Below are 17,789 nucleotides of genomic sequence, written 5' to 3'. Positions count from 1 at the left end.
TCAGTGAATCTCTCGAGAGTGGAGGAAGTGGCTTTTCTCTCTTCTCTCGGTTTCCTTTCGTGTGTGGCAGCACAAACCCTTGGTCCTGGGGGCAGGGATCCTCCTGGGGGCAGGAATCCTTCCCGGGGGATCAAACCCACCCTTCCCCCCAGAACCCAGCCCACCATTGCCCATTTTGGGGATCAAAGCAGCTTTTTTGGAGCCTGGCTTTGCCCACCCTCACCCCATGGCGTGTGCACCCCTCGGGGGCCCCGTTTGCCGCTGGCACCGGCGGGGGCAGCGTGGCAGGAGCGGGGCCGTGGTCGTGGGAAGCTCTGTGTTTACGGGAGGTGCAGCCAGGGCTTGCACAACAGGCGGCAGAGAACAGCAGAGCAGCAGAACAGCAGAACAGCAGAACACCGTGTCCTTGCCACCGGCTGTAGGTGCAGCTCCCGGCAGGAACGGACGGACATGGGGACGTGGGGACGTGGGGACGTGGGGACATGGGGACATGGGGCAGCAGGGCAAGAGCACCTCCTTGGCATGAGGACTGTGGAGCCTGCGGATCCCTAGAGCAGCTGGGGAGGCGCTTTCTGTATGAAATGGGACATTTCCCCTCATTGCCCCCAGATGTCCCTGAGGAAAGGCCGGAGGGGCGATGCTGGCTGTGAAACGATCAGCCAGACCCAGCCTGGGGCAACCCCTCTCATACCTCCCGAGCCTCCCCCTCTCTGGGTGGATTCCTGGCTCCCAACACGACTTTTTAACAGCCCAGGGGCCAACACATCCCCCTGGCACATGGGGACCCCCAGAGAAGTCCCTGCTCTGTCACAGGCCTTGTCCTGCCCTACCCTGCCGGGTCTTTCCAGGTGCATCTCCAGCCCATAAATTACCAGATCGTGGCCCAAATCCTGGCCCTTGTTGCAAAAAGCCCCCAAGCCAGCAGACAGGGGCACCTCCTTCCAGAGGCTTCCCTGATCCCAGATCCATCCCTGAGCTCCCATCTTCCTCACGGCGCTTCCTCCCAGACACCGGGACAGCTTTCACCAGACGAAAAGACACAAATATTCCCCCACATTATTTTCCTTCTGAGGAAAAGGGAAAAATCGCTGCCTTCCCCGGCTGGCAATGAGCAGCAGAGAGGCGGACAGAGCGCAGGGCTCCCCCAGCCCTGCCGGAGATCCAGCCCCACACGAGCAAGGGCAGGACGCAGCAGCGGGGCCGGAGCAGGGAGGATAAATAAAGTCCGGCTTTGCCTTCCTGGCTCGTGGCCACTTCTAACACAAAGTACATTCCGGTCTGGACGTAACGAACTGTACCAGCCTCCGCCGGGGAGGGCTGGGGGTGCCGGGGGCTGCCCGGGCGGGGTTCGAGCTGCCGCCTCTGCCCGGGGCTGGGCGCAGGGCTGACCGGGGGGATCGATCCTCCGCAGGACCCTCGGCTGTGCCCTGCCACGGAGATGCTCCTGCCAGACGGATCCGAGACCCAGGAACTGCCGGAGATCGCCCGCAGGTGCCCCAATGCTCGCGGAGAGCCGCGGGTTGGGGGCACGGAGCGGACCGGGGCCAGCGACCCCCGGAGCCCCTCCGGCAGCTCCCGGGGGCTTCGGAGCCGGTCTCAGCCTCTCCGTGCCGGGAGCCGCAGCCCGGGAGGCCGGAGCGGGCCGTGCCCCTGCCGGGAGCTGCACCGGGCGGGCGCCGTGCCAGGCGCCCGGCGTGGGGACGCGATGTACCGGGAGCGCCGGGAACAGCCTGACTCAGCGCCGGGCCGGCGGGGGGGCACCCGGCCAGGGCCACCCGGGGCCCGCCGGGCGGCTGGGCCCGGCCCGCTCGGGGCTCCTGCTTGGGGGGGTCCGGTGTGGCCCCCAGCACCAACCCCCGGCAAACCCCGTAACCCCCCCAATATCCCCCCAGCACCTCCCAGGACCCCCCCACCCCCCGTCATCCCTTTCAATATTCCCCCTAATATCCCCCCAGTACCTCTCCTTCCCCGTGCCCCCTCGTTCCCCCTGACATCTCTGCCAATATCCCCCCCTACCCCCCAGCCTCAACCCCTGCATCCCCCCCCCCCCCGTGCCCCAATATCCCTCACAGCATCCCCCCAGCATCTCTCAGGACCCTCCTCCAATCATTCCTTTCAATATCCTCCCCCAGTATCCCCCCCTGCTCCTCCCATGTCCCCCCAATATCCCCACAATATCTCCCAGGACCCTCCACCCAATCATCCCTTTCAATATCCCCCCTAATATCCCTCCCCAGTATCCCCTCTCCCCCCTGACATCCCTGCCAATATCCCCCAGCCTCAACCCCTGCATCCCCCCCACCATCACCCCAATACCCTTTTAGCACCCCCCAAGAGTGAATCCCCATCGATGTCATGGAGGTATCCCCCAAAATCCTCCCTCCTCACCCTCGGTCTGCTCCCCCAGCCCAGCTCGCCAGCATTTCAGGGAATTTAATGTTAAAACCCATTGAGGGGGAGCCCAGCGGCAGGGAGAACTTCCCCCAGTCTGACTGCTGCAGAGCACCCAACCTCGAGCTCTGCCCAGGCTGGTGCAGCCCAACATCCCCTCCTTACACCTCCCTGTAGTGCTCTGCTTCCAGCAGCACAAATTACTCAGGATGAGGGGTTTTTCCATTTGTGCCCTGGTGGACAGCAGCATCAGGGGGTTGTGGGGGTGTGTGGGTGCCTGGATGTCCTCCCAGGGCCATTTTCTGCATCCCCATGTCCCACTTGTAACCTCCACTACTGCTCTGAACTGGGCAGTCCACAGCCCTCAGTAGCTCTGGGGGGAACAGCCTCAGGAGACCCCAACTGCAGCCCCAAGGGCAGCCCTGAGGATGGAGGAAGGGCTGAGATCCTCATGCCAGGTTTGGGAGCCCCTGGGGCTGGTATTTGCCTAGGATAGGTCCCTGTCCTTCAGTCTAATCCTTCACCTCTTCCAGCTTCAGGGGAAAAAATCAGAGTGGGAAAACAGGAGCACATCTGACATTGTTCCCTCTGTCACAGGCAAAGGCAAAGCCAAAGCAGCCGTGAAAAATCATCAACAATTGGTTTTGGCAAGAAGAGGCAAACCAGAGCTTTCCATGAATTTATTTTTTTTTTCTTTTTGCTAGAAAGGTTGCTTTTCTTCCAGAGAGAGCTTGAAGGATGGCTTCTCGCCAGCATCATCCCAAAGCCATCTCCCTGGGACAGCAAAAACCTGGCCCAGATTTAGGAAAACTCTCAGTGACAGGATCAAGCCCCCCCATCCCTGGGGTCTGCACCCCACTGTGCCCCACGACCTGGAGCTGCCAGGGAGGTTTTGCTGCTGCAGGCACAGCTTGAGGTGTCCCAGGCCAGCAGAGGGTGGTGGGGGCACGCTGGGGCATCTCCCCGAGGGTTTGGGATTCCCCAAATCCCTGGTGCTGGCTAGGGGTGTCCCACGCCCTGCAGGGATGTGTTTCATCCCTCCAGGTCCTGCTGTGGCCAAGGGACACCCTGAGAGGGGCTGCTGCCCCCCCGGGCTGCCCCAGCCTCCCCCAGCCATGTCCTGAGCACCACTTGGGGTTAAGGTTTATGGGGGGAGCAAACCCAGGGCCAAGAGCAGGCAGGGAGCCCCAGGTGCCTCTGTGCACCCCCAAACACCTCTGTGCACCCCAGCTGGCTCTGGGCAGCCCCTCAGGCACAAACAGCCCTGAAATGCCCCAAAGCCCCCCCTGTGCCCCCCAACCCACAGCCCAGGAGTGCCCCTGACCCTGCTGCAGGATCAGGCCCATCCTCACCCCAGGCTGCAGCAAACTGGGGCAGCAAACTGTCCCCAAACTGTGCGTGGGGACATGGAATTATCAGGCTGTGCCTGGGGTCTTCCCCCACTGGAATCACTGTCCTAAGCTGGAGCTGCGGGGCTGCTGCCTGTCCCTTCCACCGTGGGGGCCAGGGCCACCTCAGGCCCCCAAAACCCCACATTTCCCCCTCCCAGGGCTGGGGCTGGCAGCCCCTGTGCCCCCAGGGTACAGAGGGTGAGGGCTGCGGGAGCAAACACACAGACAGACAGACAGACACACACACACACACACACACACACACAGAGGTTTTCCATGGAGTGTTTTGCAAGGCTGGCAGTGGGGGGACTTTTCTGGGGGTGTCTGCAAAGCTGGGCACTGGGTGGGCACCCCACTGTAGCTGCAGCAAGCTGGGGGTGCAGGGATAGCCCGGAATGGGTAGAGAAGGAGTTTCAGCGCATCCGTGCAGAAATTAAAAAGAAATCAAGAAAGAGAAAAAGGAGAGGAAAAGGCGACGTCTGGGGGTGAATAAAAGGGTTAAAGCAGCGCAGAGGAGGAGAGGTGAAGGCCGAGGGCTGGCGGAAAGGGGGGAGAGGCGGGGAGAGGTTGGGGAGCGGGAGCGGGGCTGGGTGAGAACATCCTGTACCCTCGGGCAGGGCGGGTGAGGGGGCACCGGGGCGGGGGCAGCGCCACACACAACCCTGGGAAATGGGGCAGCCTCGGGTGACCCGGAGGGGACGGGCTGGGACAGGGGGGGACAATCCTGGGGCTGGGGTGAGCCTGGGGCGGGGATCTTGGGCTGCCCTTCAGTCTCATATTCCCCGCTGCTTTTCACCCTGTGCAGGGCAGGGGGGGAGGAAGGGGCACCCCAATGCTTGTGCCCCTCCTTGCCCCATCTCCCCACAGGGACCCTGGCTGCAGCAGAGCCCTCCTGCTCAAGGATGCCCCGCTCACCCTGGGTCTGTCCCCAGGGCTGCCAGCACCCCACACGCACCAGGGGCCCCTTCCTGTGTTTGTTAAGACGCCGTGAGTCAGGCAGCGTCTGGTTTTCGGTTTAAGCCAATATTTACCAGCCCAGAGCTGCCAAAACAAAGCTGCGGCTTCACCAGTAAATATAGGGCTGAGATGGGGCGGGGCGAGGAGGGAGGGAGGGGGATTTATGCGACCCCACCTCAGCACAGCCCCCTCCCTTCCCACCTCTCTGGTGCCCCCATCGTCCTTCTGCCAGCGTGGGGACACCACAAAAACCGGGACACCACAAAAACCCCCATCAAGCACTCCAGAGTTTGCCCCTGCCTGTCCCACCCCAAACATCACTGCCCCCCCTTTCCCCCCAGTGCAGGACTCGAGGGGTGGCAGAGCTCGGGGGGCATTTCAGGGACCCCCAGGGCTGCGCTGCCCTGGGCCGGGGGTCCCTGCGGGGCCGGGGTCCCTGCGGGGCCGTGGGCACGGTGCCGCTGCCCTCTGCCGGTTCCGGGCGTTGCTCACTCCCACCCTGCCCCTGGCAGGAGCTCAGAGTCCGGCCGGGCTTTGGGGCAGGCAGGGTTCCCCGGGTCCCCGGTGCGTGTCCCAGCCTCTCCCGGTGCTGTGGAACAGCGTGGGGACCCCGCAGAGAGGGGGATCCAGGGAGAGACCCCCTGTCCTGCGCCCCTTGGGCTGGCTGGCTGCTGCAGGACAGCGGCTGCTGTCCCCATCCCTGTCCCCAGCCGCCCTTAGCCCACAGCTCATCCTGCGCCACTGAGGACATTCATCTGGTGGCCTCCTGCCAGGACCACCGCGACAACGAGGGCAAGACCCTCCAGATTTTAACCACCTGCCACACGTTTAAAACTAAAACCCAGCTCAGAATTTTCTCCTCTTGCAGCCCCTCTGAGCCAGACAGGTCCCCATATTGCCCCCCATGTTCCCCTTCAACAATGGGGACTCCCCCAAGCCGCGCCACCCTCCCAGACGTGTCCCTGGTGTTTCTGCAGCTGCAGATCCTCAAGCTGCCAGTCACCCTTGTCCTTGAAAATAAAGTTTCCTGCAGCACCTCCTCAGCTGCCAGGGGCTGCCCCCAGCCTTTGTGGCCTCCCCAGCTGGTGCAGAGCCCTCGGGGCAGTGGCACTGTGGGTGCCTGGTTCTTGTGATCCCCAGGGACAGAAAAACATGGGGTGAATGAAGTCTGTGCTGGAGGAGCCAAGAACACCCTCTCTGATGATCCCCTCATCTCCTGCTGCTTCCACAGCTCTGCCAGACAGCTGCCTCCTCTTCCTCACCCTGCTGTGTGCTACAGCAGGAAATAAACTGAGGCCAGCACAACCCAAGCAGCTCCCTCAGATCCTGCGGCTGCTGCATCTTCCCCTTCCCTGCATCTCCTTTTTAAAACTCACCTGGAGCAGAGCTCAGCCCATGGCTTGCTGCTGGCCCAGCCCAGATTGTTGGATGATTGCACACACAGGTAAAGCCATCATGTCCTGGTGGTTTCTTCAGGGACTGTCTGGCCCTGCTGCCCCCGTCCTGGGCCAGGTTTGGTGAACCTTCACACCAGGTTTGAGTGAAAACTACACCTTGCAGCTCGGCAGAAGCTGGTCTTTATTCAAATTCTCCCACAGCTAGACCCAGGAGAGGGGGAAAGGCAGGGGCAGCACAGAGGGGCACAGGGGGGCTCTTTCTTCACCGCCTGCTGGACTCCTGGGGGTCCTTGCAGACCCCAAAGTTTCTGTTGACGATGGAGCCCACGATGGTTTTATTGGCCTCACAGGTCAAGCCGCTCTCGCAGGGACACTTGTAGTAGACCCCATAGATGCTCTGCAGGGAACAAGGGCTCAGTGCAGTGTGGGGGGGACGTGCCCCATGCCTGCCCAGCGCTGGGAGCAGGGAGCACCTACCTTTGGGGAGCACTCCTGGGTCTCAGCTGCCTTTGGGGCACAGCGGGCCAGGCTGAGGCCGTCGGTTCGGTGGCAGCAGCCGCTCTTGCACTGGGCACTCTGCAGGCACAGCTCCCCTGTGTCCTGCAGCACAAAGCAGGGCCTGAGCACCAGACCCCTCTTTGCTCCCCTTTAATCTCACCCTAGCTGTGAGCCCAGGGGTTTGGGTGGGTGTTGAACACCAGCTCTGCCTGTTGGCTGATGCTCAGCACCGCTGCCCCCATGCCCCACTCTGCAGCATTTCCTGAGTCTGGCCCAAAATACCTCTCACCTCAAAGTGGTTTTTTGCTGGACTCACAGGAGGGCTGAGACACCACAGTGTCGCAGACATCTTTTATGAAAAATCCTTTCCTTAGGATTTTTCCTCCTGAGAAGCTGAGAGGCCTCAGGAACAAAATGTAAGCAATGGTTATCTGCTGCTGTGGAATGCAACAGGTGCATCTGGGATTGGTCTCATGTGATTGTTTCTAATTAATGGCCAATCACAGCCCAGCTGGCTCGGTCAGAGAGTCCAAGACACAAACCTTTATCTTTCCTTCTTATTCTATTCTTAGCTAGCCTTGTGATGAAATCCTTTCTTCTATTCTTTTAGTATAGTTTTAATATAATACATATCATAAAATAATAAATCAGCCTTCTGAAACATGGAGTCAAATCCTCATCTCTTCCCTCAACCTAAGACCCCTGTGAACACGGTCACACCACAGGGAAAGCATTTCCCCTCCCCAGGCCCTGTGACCCATCCAGGGTGGGGGTCCTGGCTGGCTCAAGCAGCTGAGAGTTTGTCTGCTCCCCTTTCTGTGTTCCCTATCCCTTTATAGAGCTGATTTCCCAGGCTCCAAGCTCCCTCACAACACCAGAAAACCCCACAGACACCTCCAACCCTCCGTGCGTGTCCCCTGCAGCAGTGGGACCCTCCTGCCAAGCACAGGGCTGGTGTCCCCTTACCAGGTTGAAGATGAGCCCTCGCTCCTGCTGTGCCAGCAGGGCTGGGGCCAGGAGCAGCAGGGCCAGGAGCAGGCAGGCAGGCAGCACCTTGGCCATGGTGGGCTCGGTGTGGCTCTGCCACGGGGCCAGCAGGTGTTTTATAGCCAGCCACAATCTCCATCAGCTGATGTGGCTGCTCCTATCACACCTCAGCTCGTGGCATTGGGACACTGCTGCACTGGGCCCAGCCATGCCAGGGCAGCCAGGGCAGCCAGGTGACTGTCCCCAGGTGACTGTCCCCAGGTGACTGTCCCCAACCTGCCCTTTAGCAGCTCCTTTGGCCAAAGGGAACACAAAATGATGGCACTCGTGTGTGGTGTTACATTTTAGTTCAGTGGTTTGCTCTGCCTCACCCCCCCAAAATGTACGGTTTATTCCAAGCCTGTGACCCTCCCCTGCAGTATCAGGTATCTGTAATCCCATTGACCCCAGTCTTGCTCCACACCCACTTTGAATCTCCCTGTTAAGCTGTGGGAGGCAGACCAGGCTCTCTCTTGGCCCCTTTCCCCCCCTAGGCTCTCCCTCTCTCCCCCTTCCCCCCTTCTCCCTCAGGAACCATGCTGCTCCCAGGGGTGGGACCCCCAATAATTAACACCCTCACCTAATCAGCACCCTCAGGAGCCCTATGCAGTCTCCTTGCCTGCCTGCTGCCACCAGTGAAAATACAGCTTAGGGGGCCCTAATGGACAGCTTCACTTCTGTGCTTCCTCTTCCTCCTCTGCTTCCCTGTGGAGCTGCAGCTCTCTGGGGCACCCTCCTTGCTGGCTGCTGCTGATGTCTCCTGGCCAAAGTGAGGGCTGGCTGCCACAGCAGGAGCTCTGCTCCATGGGAAAGCCACCAGATCCTCCATCTCTCAAATGGAACCAAGGGCACCAAGAAACCTGCTGGAGAAAGTTCATGTAGTGCAGGAAAGCAGAGGCCCCTGCAAGGATCCAGAGCCCAGCAAGGTCCCCAGCCCAAGGGCCACCACTTTATCCTGCCCTGCCAAATATTTGCTGTGTTTCAGTGCTTGGGGGGATGGGGCTGATGAAAGGCAAACAGCCCTGAGAATGGCACAGATTTTCATGCCCACAGTGGCTTGGACTTGATTAATGGCCACATAGCCCTGGGCTTTGACAGCCACAGGGGTGATGCTGAGGCTGGCACCGGCTGCAGGGTGACCATCACACTGTCCCGTGGCACCTGTCCCCATGGCCCCCAGGATCTCACTGGGCTCTGCTGCGTGGCCTGTGATGTGTCCCAAATTCTGTGTCCCCTTGGCTGCGACCCCCTGCCCTTCCAGCCCGTGTCACCAGGGGCCTCCTACACTGGTAGGGAGCCCAAGGGCTGCTGCATCAGTCCCTGGCACATTGTGGGGGTCACGACACATCCCGGGGCGTGTGGCACATCCTGGGGCACACCCAGGGGTGTGGGGGGCAGCCCAGGCACTTCCTGGGTGTGCAGGGCACAGCCCAGGGCGTTACTGGGGGCACAGGGGGGGACAGAGTGCAGCCCTGAGGGCACTGCAGGGCACAGGGGGGGACACAAAGTGCAGCCCTGAGGGCACTGCAGGGCACAGGGGGGGACACAGAGTGCAGCCCTGAGGGCATTGGAGGGCACAGGGGGGGACACAGAGTGCAGCCCTGAGGGCACTGCAGGGCACAGGGGGGGACAGAGTGCAGCCCTGAGGGCACTGCAGGGCACAGGGGGGGACACAGAGTGCAGCCCTGAGGGCATTGGAGGGCACAGGGGGGGACACAGAGTGCAGCCCTGAGTGGACTGCAGGGCACAGGGGGGGACACAAGAGTGCAGCCCTGAGGGCACTGCAGGGCACAGAGGGGGACACAGAGTGCAGCCCTGAGGGCATTGGAGGGCACAGGGGGGGACACAGAGTGCAGCCCTGAGGGCACTGCAGGGCACAGGGGGGGACACAAGAGTGCAGCCCTGAGGGCACTGCAGGGCACAGCCCAGCGGCACAGGGTGCACCCCAGGACAGACCTTGGGGTGCACGCTGGCGATATTTGGGTTACCCCGGGGTGCATCTTAGGGCACACGGAGGAGGCGAAGGGCGCATCCCGAGGGAGCATCCCAGGCACGCAGGGCGCATCCTCGTTCAGGAGCATCCCGGGAGCGCGTCCCGAAAGGCACCGCCCGCCCCCTCCGGCTGCGGCAGCGGGGTCGCTCCGGCTCCTCCCGAGTCCCCCCCGGCTCACCGGGGGTGGGAGGAGGTCTCGCCACCGCCCCCCGGGGCGGTCCCGCCGCTGCCGGGCGGGGCCGGAGCGGGAGCCCCGGGGCCGGAGCGGGACCGGGAGCCCCGGGGCCGGTGCCGGTGCCGCTCCCCAGCCATGACCAAGCTGCTGCCGGCGCAGGAGGCGGCCCGGATCTACCACACCAATTATGTGCGGAACGCGCGGGCCATGGGAGTGCTCTGGGCCCTCTTCACGCTCTGCTTCTCCATCCTGATGGTGGTGACCTTCATCCAGCCCTACTGGATCGGCGACAGCATCGACACGCCGCAGGCCGGCTACTTCGGCCTCTTCTCCTACTGCATCGGCAACGCGCTCACCGGTGAGCTCATCTGCAAGGGCAGCCCCCTGGACTTCGGCACCATCCCCTCCAGTGCCTTCAAAACTGCCATGTTCTTCGTAGGCATCTCCACCTTCCTCATCATCGGCACCATCCTCTGCTTCAGCCTCTTCTTCTTCTGCAACGCGGCCACCGTGTACAAAGTCTGTGCCTGGATGCAGCTGGCAGCGGGTGAGCGGGGCTGGGGGGATGCGCGGGGGGGCTCCCGGGGCCGCCCCTTTTCCCTTTCCGCCCCCGACTCTGCTGGGGATGGGGGTTTGGCTTGTTAAGAGACCCCAGTGTCACCTCCATGCCATGTGTTCCCCTTTCCTGGTTACCAGTGGGGAGTTTTTAGTAAAAAACTCCTTCCAGAGCAGCCGAGGCGCAGCAGACGCGCCGCATGTCTGGTGATGCTTCCCCAGGTGCTGCTGCCAAACCTCGTGGCTGCCAAACCTTGTGGCCCCAAACCCTGAGGCCCCAAACCTTGTGGCTGCCAAAACTTGCCCGGGGCAGCTTCTCCCATCGCCACCGCTCCTGCCCAGCCGCAGGGAGGCTTCAGAGGATCAGTTTGAGAGCACCAAAAAAAACCCCCCAGGGCACAGAGCTCTCTCCTGTGTTGGGGATCCTGCAGGAACGGAGCAGGCACACAGCCGTGACGTTTTCTGGCTCATTGTAGAAATTCCCTGAGCTCGGGGAATAATGCACGAGCAAGATGGAACACGAGGAGGGGGCTGGCTGACTGGTTTGGCACCATCACTGGCATTTTCTCCCTTTGCCGCTCATCCCCGCGGCTCTCAAGCCTTCCCCATCTCCCCCCAGGGCACCTGAGACACCTGTAACCCAACTCCTGGCTCAGCTGGAACCCGAGCCAGGGCTCTGGTGCTCCTGAATGATTGATGTGAGCCGGGGCCACCCGTGGGAGGGGGCAGCGGGGTTCCTTCAGTTCCCAGCTAAAGAATCGAGCTCAAGCAAAGATTTAGATAAGAAGCTTGGGGCAGCTCAGCCTCCTGGGGAGCAGCAGCAGAGAGAGGCTTTGCTGTGGCAGTTGGGGTTTTTCCATTTTTTGTTCTTGTTCTGAATGGGGGGAGAGAAAATTGTCCCAGGCAGTTCTGCCAGATGGACAGGTGCTGCTGCATTTTAGGAATTATTTTACAAAGTGGGCGGGCTAAGAGGGGATCAATTTCCTGGCCTTTGCTCTGAACCAGGGAACAATTTCACAGAAATTATTTCTTTCCCACTTCCCCCATTTCTCTGTTAGTTACAGGGAAGATTTATTCTGTGTGCAGTTATCCAACTGCTTTTCCATGAAGAGAAATCCTCTCTGCAGGTAAGGAAGCTGCCTGCTCACCTTGCTGCTGGCTTGTCCCCAAGCCAAGGGAAAAGAAAACATTGGCAAAGGACAAGGCCAGTGCCCCAGAAGGGGGTTCTGGTTTCTGAGCACCTGGTGGCAGAAAAGGAGCACAGGTGTGGGACAAAGAGCATTTGAGAAAGCTGCAGATGCCCATGAGGGGCAGGGACAAAACATCTGCTTGTCCACCATGGGCTGGTTTCTTGTGTGACAGGAGTCAGGGACTGCCCCACATCTGCAGCAGTTACTTCCAACATGAGAGTGGAGCATGTGAAGGGCTTTTTTTAATCATGCCCCAAAACCTTGCACATGAACTCACCCCAAGCCTGGTCATTGTTCTTGTCCAGTAAATAAAATTTCTCTGAGTGGGGGAAAAAGGCACTTCTGAGATTCTGGGGCATGAGCTGCCCTTCGTCAACCTGCTGGCACAGCTGCTGTGGCAAAGGTGAGGTGAGGTGCTAAGGAACCCGTGCCCAGGCTGGAGCAGCTCCCAAGGTTTTGTGTGAGCTCTGAGCAGGAGCTGCTGCTGGAACCACCACAGCTGAACAAGCAGAATTATCTGCCCACAAAGCTGCTGCTGACAGCAGCTCCACCTCAGCAAACCCTGAGCTGGAATAGGCTGCAAGGTGCTAGGCCAGGGTTTGCACTCACTCAGACTAAACCCATTCCAGTTCTGTTTGGAGATATTTCCTTGGAGTGCCACGGGCAGGGCCCTGTGCAGAGGGAGCAGAGACGTTGCCTGGGCAACGCTGGGACAGGAGATGCTGATGCTGCTCGTCCTTGGCTCGGGGGAAGGCAGCACAGCAGATCCTGCTCCTCCCTGCCTGTGCAGCTCAGCACAGCCCACGGGGATGAGCAACCCCAGCGCCTCCAAGGGACAGGGCTGTAGCACCTGATGTGTGTTTGCAGCATGATGTTTGCTCCTCCAGCTGCTCTCTCCACTTCAGTGCTGGGGCCTGGAAAATAGAATGCATTTTTCCAATTGGGGTGAGTACAAAAGCAAACCTTTAGCTGAAAGCTTTCAGGTGAACAACACGGTGAAAAGTACGTGTGATATAGCAATTCTACGATTTTTATAAGGTTAGGAGATCAGTGCACTTATCATCCACTGTCCAGTCAAAAGGTTAGTTGGTTAGGTAATAATTCCTGGGGCCCTGACCCTCTGGAAGCAGTCCAGGGGTTTCTTTTGCTCCACTTTTGTTATGTCTGGTCCAGATTCTGGTTGGAAAAGAGAACGTTCTTGAAGTTAGTTCTCTTCTTGGAATAAGACTAAACAACATTTAGGAATGTGTTTATAAGGTTAGCTTACTATTCCTAAAGGTAGGGAAGAAAGAAAAAATACTAGAACCTACAGCAATCTACAAAGGGACAAACTTATGTAAAACATAAAAGGCTAAAAATCTCAGGCATCATCATCATCAGCTCAGGAGCTGAGTGTGCCCCTGTCCCTGCAGCTACAGGGCTGATGATTGGCTGCCTGATCTACCCCGATGGCTGGGACTCCACCGAGGTGAGGAGAATGTGCGGGGACAAAACCGACAAATACACGCTGGGCGCCTGCACCGTGCGCTGGGCCTACATCCTGTGCATCATCGGCATCCTGGACGCCCTCATCCTCTCCTTCCTGGCCTTCGTGCTGGGCAACCGGCAGGACAACCTCCTCCCCTCGGATTTCAAAGTGGAGGATAAAGGTGGGTGTGGTGGGATTGCCCCTGCAGGCTCCTGAACAGCGACTCAAGGGTGGTGCCTTGAGAGGCTGCCTGGAACAGAGGCAGACAGAGTTAAGGGAATAAAGTAGGAATTTTAATAAATATTTATTAAAATAATATTTTAATTATATTATTAATTATATTATTGATTATAATTATTATTGAATATAAATATTATTGAATGTAATTATTATTGATTATCATTATTTAATTATTATTTAATATAACTCTTTAATTCTATTATATTATCCGTATTATTTATTAAAATAATATTTTAATAAAAGGACATTTAATAAATATTAAAAGGCCTTCAAAGGATGTACCTTGGGCAGTACAAGAGCCTGGCCGTGGCTCCTCCCAAGATGGACCCTGAGTCACGAGTTTTCACACTTTTATAAGTTTTGGTCCATTTCCATGCTGGGGTTCATTGTCCAATTCCAGCTCCAGGTTCTGCAGTTCCATCCTTCTCCATTCCCTGTTGTTTGCACTTTTTGGGCTGAAGCTGCAGGAGTGTCCTTGGTTTGGGGCTGGAAAAGGATTGTTCTGTGTGACTGAGCTGTGAGGAGAACCTGCCAATGCTTTATGTGAAGTTCAGAGTTAAATACCAATACAGTACAGAATCTGGAAAAGATGAAAGCTCAGCCTTAAGGCATCAAGGTCATTGCTGCTGCTTGAGTGGATGATGGGTGGCTTCATCCCTGCCACAGTCACACACTGCTCTGTAGGGAGGGAGAGCCAGCAGCAGAAAACTGATGGAGAACAAGGCAGGAGCCCAAATTCACCCAGATTACATTTCCCAGGCCTCTGGGACTTTCTTCTCATTTTAAACATCTTCCTTTTTGAAAACAAACCTGCAAAACAGACTCATCCTTTCAGTTTTACACACTAACTCTACACTCCTCTTTTTGTTTTACAGAAGAGGGAAACGACTGACAGAGCTGATCACCATGTAAGTGGTAACCCACACAGATTTTTAACATTCCCAGCATCCACAATGTCACTGCTGTATTCTGATTACCGAAGCATTGACAGCTGATTTTGGTGCTGGAGTCACATTGGTTTTATTTGTGGTTAAAGAAGAAATTGTCTTTGCTTTGCCTCCCAAAACAAACACTTGCCAAGTACAAAAAAAAAAAAAAAAAAGCATAAAATTTGAAGTCAAACTACATTTCCCAACAGCTGCCTTACTCTTTCTGTTCCCAGGGACATCCAGAGCTCTTCTTCCATCAGCCCTTTTCTTTCAAGTGACTCTTCGAGGAAGCTTAAACTTACCAAATTCTGTGGATTTTCTACAGCTGTTTTCTTCACCCATGGGGCTGCTCTTGGCTCACAGCTCTTGTGGAGCTTATTTGGTGGAAAGAGCCCAAAATGGACATAAGAGTTCAAGAGGGACAAGAGGGCAAGGATGGCAATTTGCTGCTTTTTTGGAGGTTTGTACACCTTCTTTCAAGGAAATTACTTATTAATTAAAAAAAAAAAAAAAAGAAAAAACACCAAAATATCAGTGTTTTGGGGGTTTTGTGCTTTTCTCCTGAGGGCAGAGGAAACCCTCTGTATTTGGATAAAGGAAAAATTCCAGCAGAGTTGTCCTATTTTTTACTCTTCTCCCCTTTTTAAAATGGATCACAACACCAGCAACAAAATCTCATTCTGGAAATCAAAGCTGAATGTTCACTAGTGAAAATTCCATCCCCTGACTCAGAACAGAATTACAAGGGGAATGTATGAAGACTAGGGCTCAGTAATTAAATAATCTGTTTATTGCAGGGCTTTCACAAAGGAAAAAAAAAAAAAAGAAGACAAAGCACCCAAGTAGAAAGAATAAAAATGTATTTTCCTTCAGGTTTTAGACTGACACAGCAAGTACAAATCCTTTAGTGTGAGCACATCACAGCAGTTTGGAAATGAACAGACCCCAAGTGAACGAGCAGAGAGGACAAGACTGAATCATGAAACCATTGACAGCTGCTTCTGCAGGGCTGCCACTCACAGGCTGCCTCCAGCCTTGGCTGCCACGGTAAAAATCCCTCCTGCAGCCAGGGCTGGCAGGGGAAGGGAAGGAAGGAGGGGCAGGGGCTTTCAACAGGCAAAGAGTGCAGACCCCATGTGGGAAACGTTCCTTCATCAGCCAGGCTCCAGCAGGCAGGACTGGGTGAGCTTTCAGGACCACAGGAATTGTTTGCCCTGCCAATGTTATCCTCACAGTCAGCTGGAACCCAGTACTGTCTGCAGTGCTCCTGTAACAGATACAGAAGTGACCCACAACTGGAAAATGCCAGATAAAAGGAAAAAAAAATAAAAATAAAATGTTAACTCAGCAGTTTAAAACACTTTTTGGTATGCTACCTGCCTTTTTTTTATTATATGCATAGAGAACCTGATTACCACTAAAGGAACATGCAGCATGATTTGCATAAATAAGCCAAATCAGGCTCCAAACTGGAGAAACTCTGTTCAAGTGGATTAAATGACCTGGTTTGTGAGTGAATGACCCTTATGAACCACAATTCCCAAATACACACACACAGAAGTGACACAGAACAGTGGTCTTGGCAGCTTTGGCAATGGAAATGGTCTTGGATAGCATCTGCATGGGCTCCAGCAAGTTCCACCCTCTGCAGGCCACCACAAATCCAAAGGCCTGTTTGGTCCAGAGTGAGGAAGTGACTCTGAAGTCTCAATGCTGCCAAATCTTTCTTAGAGAAGAGTGGGATTCACTGAATCTGTAACAGGATAGGCAAGTCTAGAAGAAGCCATCACAGAACTATCAAATGCCACAGTCATTTAACTTTTAATTAAAATTAATCCATTTAACCCATTATATCCAAACCCCCTCTGAGAAGTTTACATAGAAACCCCATAGAACATTTCTTACTTGGGGTAACTCTAGAAACAGCTTCTAATTCTATGTGGAAAAGTCACTTCTCTTCCACTTCTGCTAGCTCTCTTCTTGTGCTAATGGCCCAGAAAATAAAAGGCAGTCCCATCCTGGGAAGTTATTTCTGAAGGCCTGCACCTGAAGCAAATTAAAAGAAATCTTTACACTGGAATTTCAAATGTTGATTTTCAAAGAGCAGGGCTGCAGCATGGCTGTGACACAGGCACTGCAACCCTTCCCTTGGGGGGAAAAAAAAGAAGTGAACGGTCAAAAATGAGAAGTCAGAGCAGACTGCATCAGTGAAAGCCAATCTCTCATGAATACCACCTCAAGCAAGGCAAAAAAAGTGCCAGTAAGGGATAAAAACCCCCAAAAATGTATGGCTCACTATAATTCAGAGTTAAGAGGTGCCTGCACTGAGGCTCTCTGCAGGCTGAGGGTGCACCTCTCTGTCTGCTGAGGGTTGTGCGTTGAGTCAGGTCCAGCTTCTGCTGATTTTGCTGTCACCTTTTAGTCACAGGTGTTGGAGTAGAAAACATCACCAAACCCAGAAACTATTCTGACTATCAAGGGCACGGGGGAGGAGAAAAAGTAAATGGACAGGGCACTTTGGAGGAAGAAATAAAGCATACTAAAACCTAGGTTTAAAAAGCTCTTCCAAAAGCAGCTAGAACTAAATAAACGTTTCTGAGGGGAAAGCAAAGAATACAGAATACAGCAGACACCTAGAGAGTGATGGAGGATTTCAAGGTCTTTGCTCTACCTTGATGCCAACTGTTACTTCTCACCCCATCAGTAGCTACTGGATCAACAGTGGGAAAATTGACTCCTGAGTCAGTGAGATCTTCATGGGAAGGAAGGAGAGTTGGAATTTAGCTAAGGGAGATATCCGAGCAGGGGTGAGCTCACACCTGTCACACACGGTGCTTACAGTGAGGAGACTGAGGAAAAATCTCTTATTCTAGTCAATTAGTCTTTGGTGAAGCCCAATCAAGGCAAAAACACAGATGATGCCCACTGGCTGAGGAGAGTCCCCATTAAGTCACACAAACAAACTCAGCAGAACAGGTTAGATTTATCTAAAATCTTGGAAGCCTTGAAGGAAGAACTCCACACTGAAAGTGAACAAGGAGAAAAATGGATCTGGGAAAGGGCAGCTGGGTGTGTAGGCTATGCTGTAAACCAGAGTTTAACGTTGTGGCATTGCTTGGAAGCTTCTAGGAGTTAAGCCAGGGGTGCCTGAGACATTCTGCTGCTGTAGCTCTTTTCTCTGGGATCAGCTCCAGCATAGGGAGTAGGAAGTCTGTGAATCCAGCTGCCTCATCTTGGGCCCACTCATATTTTTCCACCAACACTTCAAAAAGGCCCCAGGGCTTCAGTTTGGTGATGTGCTTCAGATCACCTGAAAACCAAGACAAATGGTTTGAGTGTAAGATACAGGAACAGAGCAGCTCAGTAAAATTGGCTAAACAGCTAAACATGACAGGCTGAGCTCAGGGACTGTTCAAGGGAATACAAACTGCTAGGGCATGCTGAAGGGAGAAGTCAATTATATTAAATCCCCTTTTCTATCTGCTTTCGAAGCCTGTTATAGAAATGTACTTCCTCAAAGGGCTCTTTCTCCACCTCCTGCTATTTCAGATCCCCTATCAGCAAATATTAACTTCATTA

The 17,789-nt window shown here is 55.5% G+C and overlaps 3 protein-coding genes across 6 annotated transcripts in view; 1 reads left to right on the top strand and 2 right to left on the bottom strand.

Moving 5' to 3' along the window:
* Window positions 1-6,398: 6,398 nt before the first annotated feature.
* On the bottom strand, window positions 6,399-7,696 carry CLPS (colipase). Its single transcript, XM_066565409.1, has 3 exons — window positions 7,601-7,696; window positions 6,614-6,736; window positions 6,399-6,533 (listed from the first exon to the last, which is right to left on the bottom strand). The coding sequence occupies exons 1-3, from the start codon at window positions 7,694-7,696 to the stop codon at window positions 6,399-6,401; spliced, it is 354 nt and encodes a 117-aa protein (XP_066421506.1).
* Window positions 7,697-9,892: 2,196 nt separating this feature from the next.
* Window positions 9,893-15,570, top strand: LHFPL5 (LHFPL tetraspan subfamily member 5). 2 transcript variants are annotated; one of them, XM_066565360.1, is made up of 5 exons: window positions 9,893-10,186; window positions 10,268-10,375; window positions 12,986-13,222; window positions 14,157-14,189; window positions 14,444-15,570. In XM_066565360.1, exons 1-4 carry the CDS (start codon window positions 9,964-9,966, stop codon window positions 14,171-14,173), a joined length of 585 nt encoding a protein of 194 aa, XP_066421457.1. In that variant the 5' UTR covers window positions 9,893-9,963; the 3' UTR covers window positions 14,174-14,189; window positions 14,444-15,570. The 2 variants fall into 2 exon arrangements, with proteins under 2 accessions (XP_066421457.1, XP_066421455.1); XM_066565358.1 differs by having other exon boundaries at window positions 9,893-10,375.
* SRPK1 (SRSF protein kinase 1) overlaps window positions 15,054-17,789 on the bottom strand; it is a 24,667-nt gene continuing 21,931 nt past the window's right edge. For all 3 annotated transcript variants that reach the window (XM_066565355.1, XM_066565357.1, XM_066565356.1), the window contains one exon: window positions 15,054-17,520. In XM_066565355.1, the coding sequence (XP_066421452.1) occupies window positions 17,336-17,520 (185 nt within the window). In that variant the 3' untranslated portion in view covers window positions 15,054-17,335. The remainder of the gene's footprint in view (window positions 17,521-17,789) is intronic.

Source organism: Molothrus aeneus, chromosome 24 (assembly GCF_037042795.1).
Source record: "Molothrus aeneus isolate 106 chromosome 24, BPBGC_Maene_1.0, whole genome shotgun sequence".
Lineage (NCBI taxonomy): Eukaryota > Metazoa > Chordata > Aves > Passeriformes > Icteridae > Molothrus > Molothrus aeneus.
Note: the sequence above shows the minus strand (reverse complement) of the source record. Positions and strands in the feature narration are given on the sequence as shown.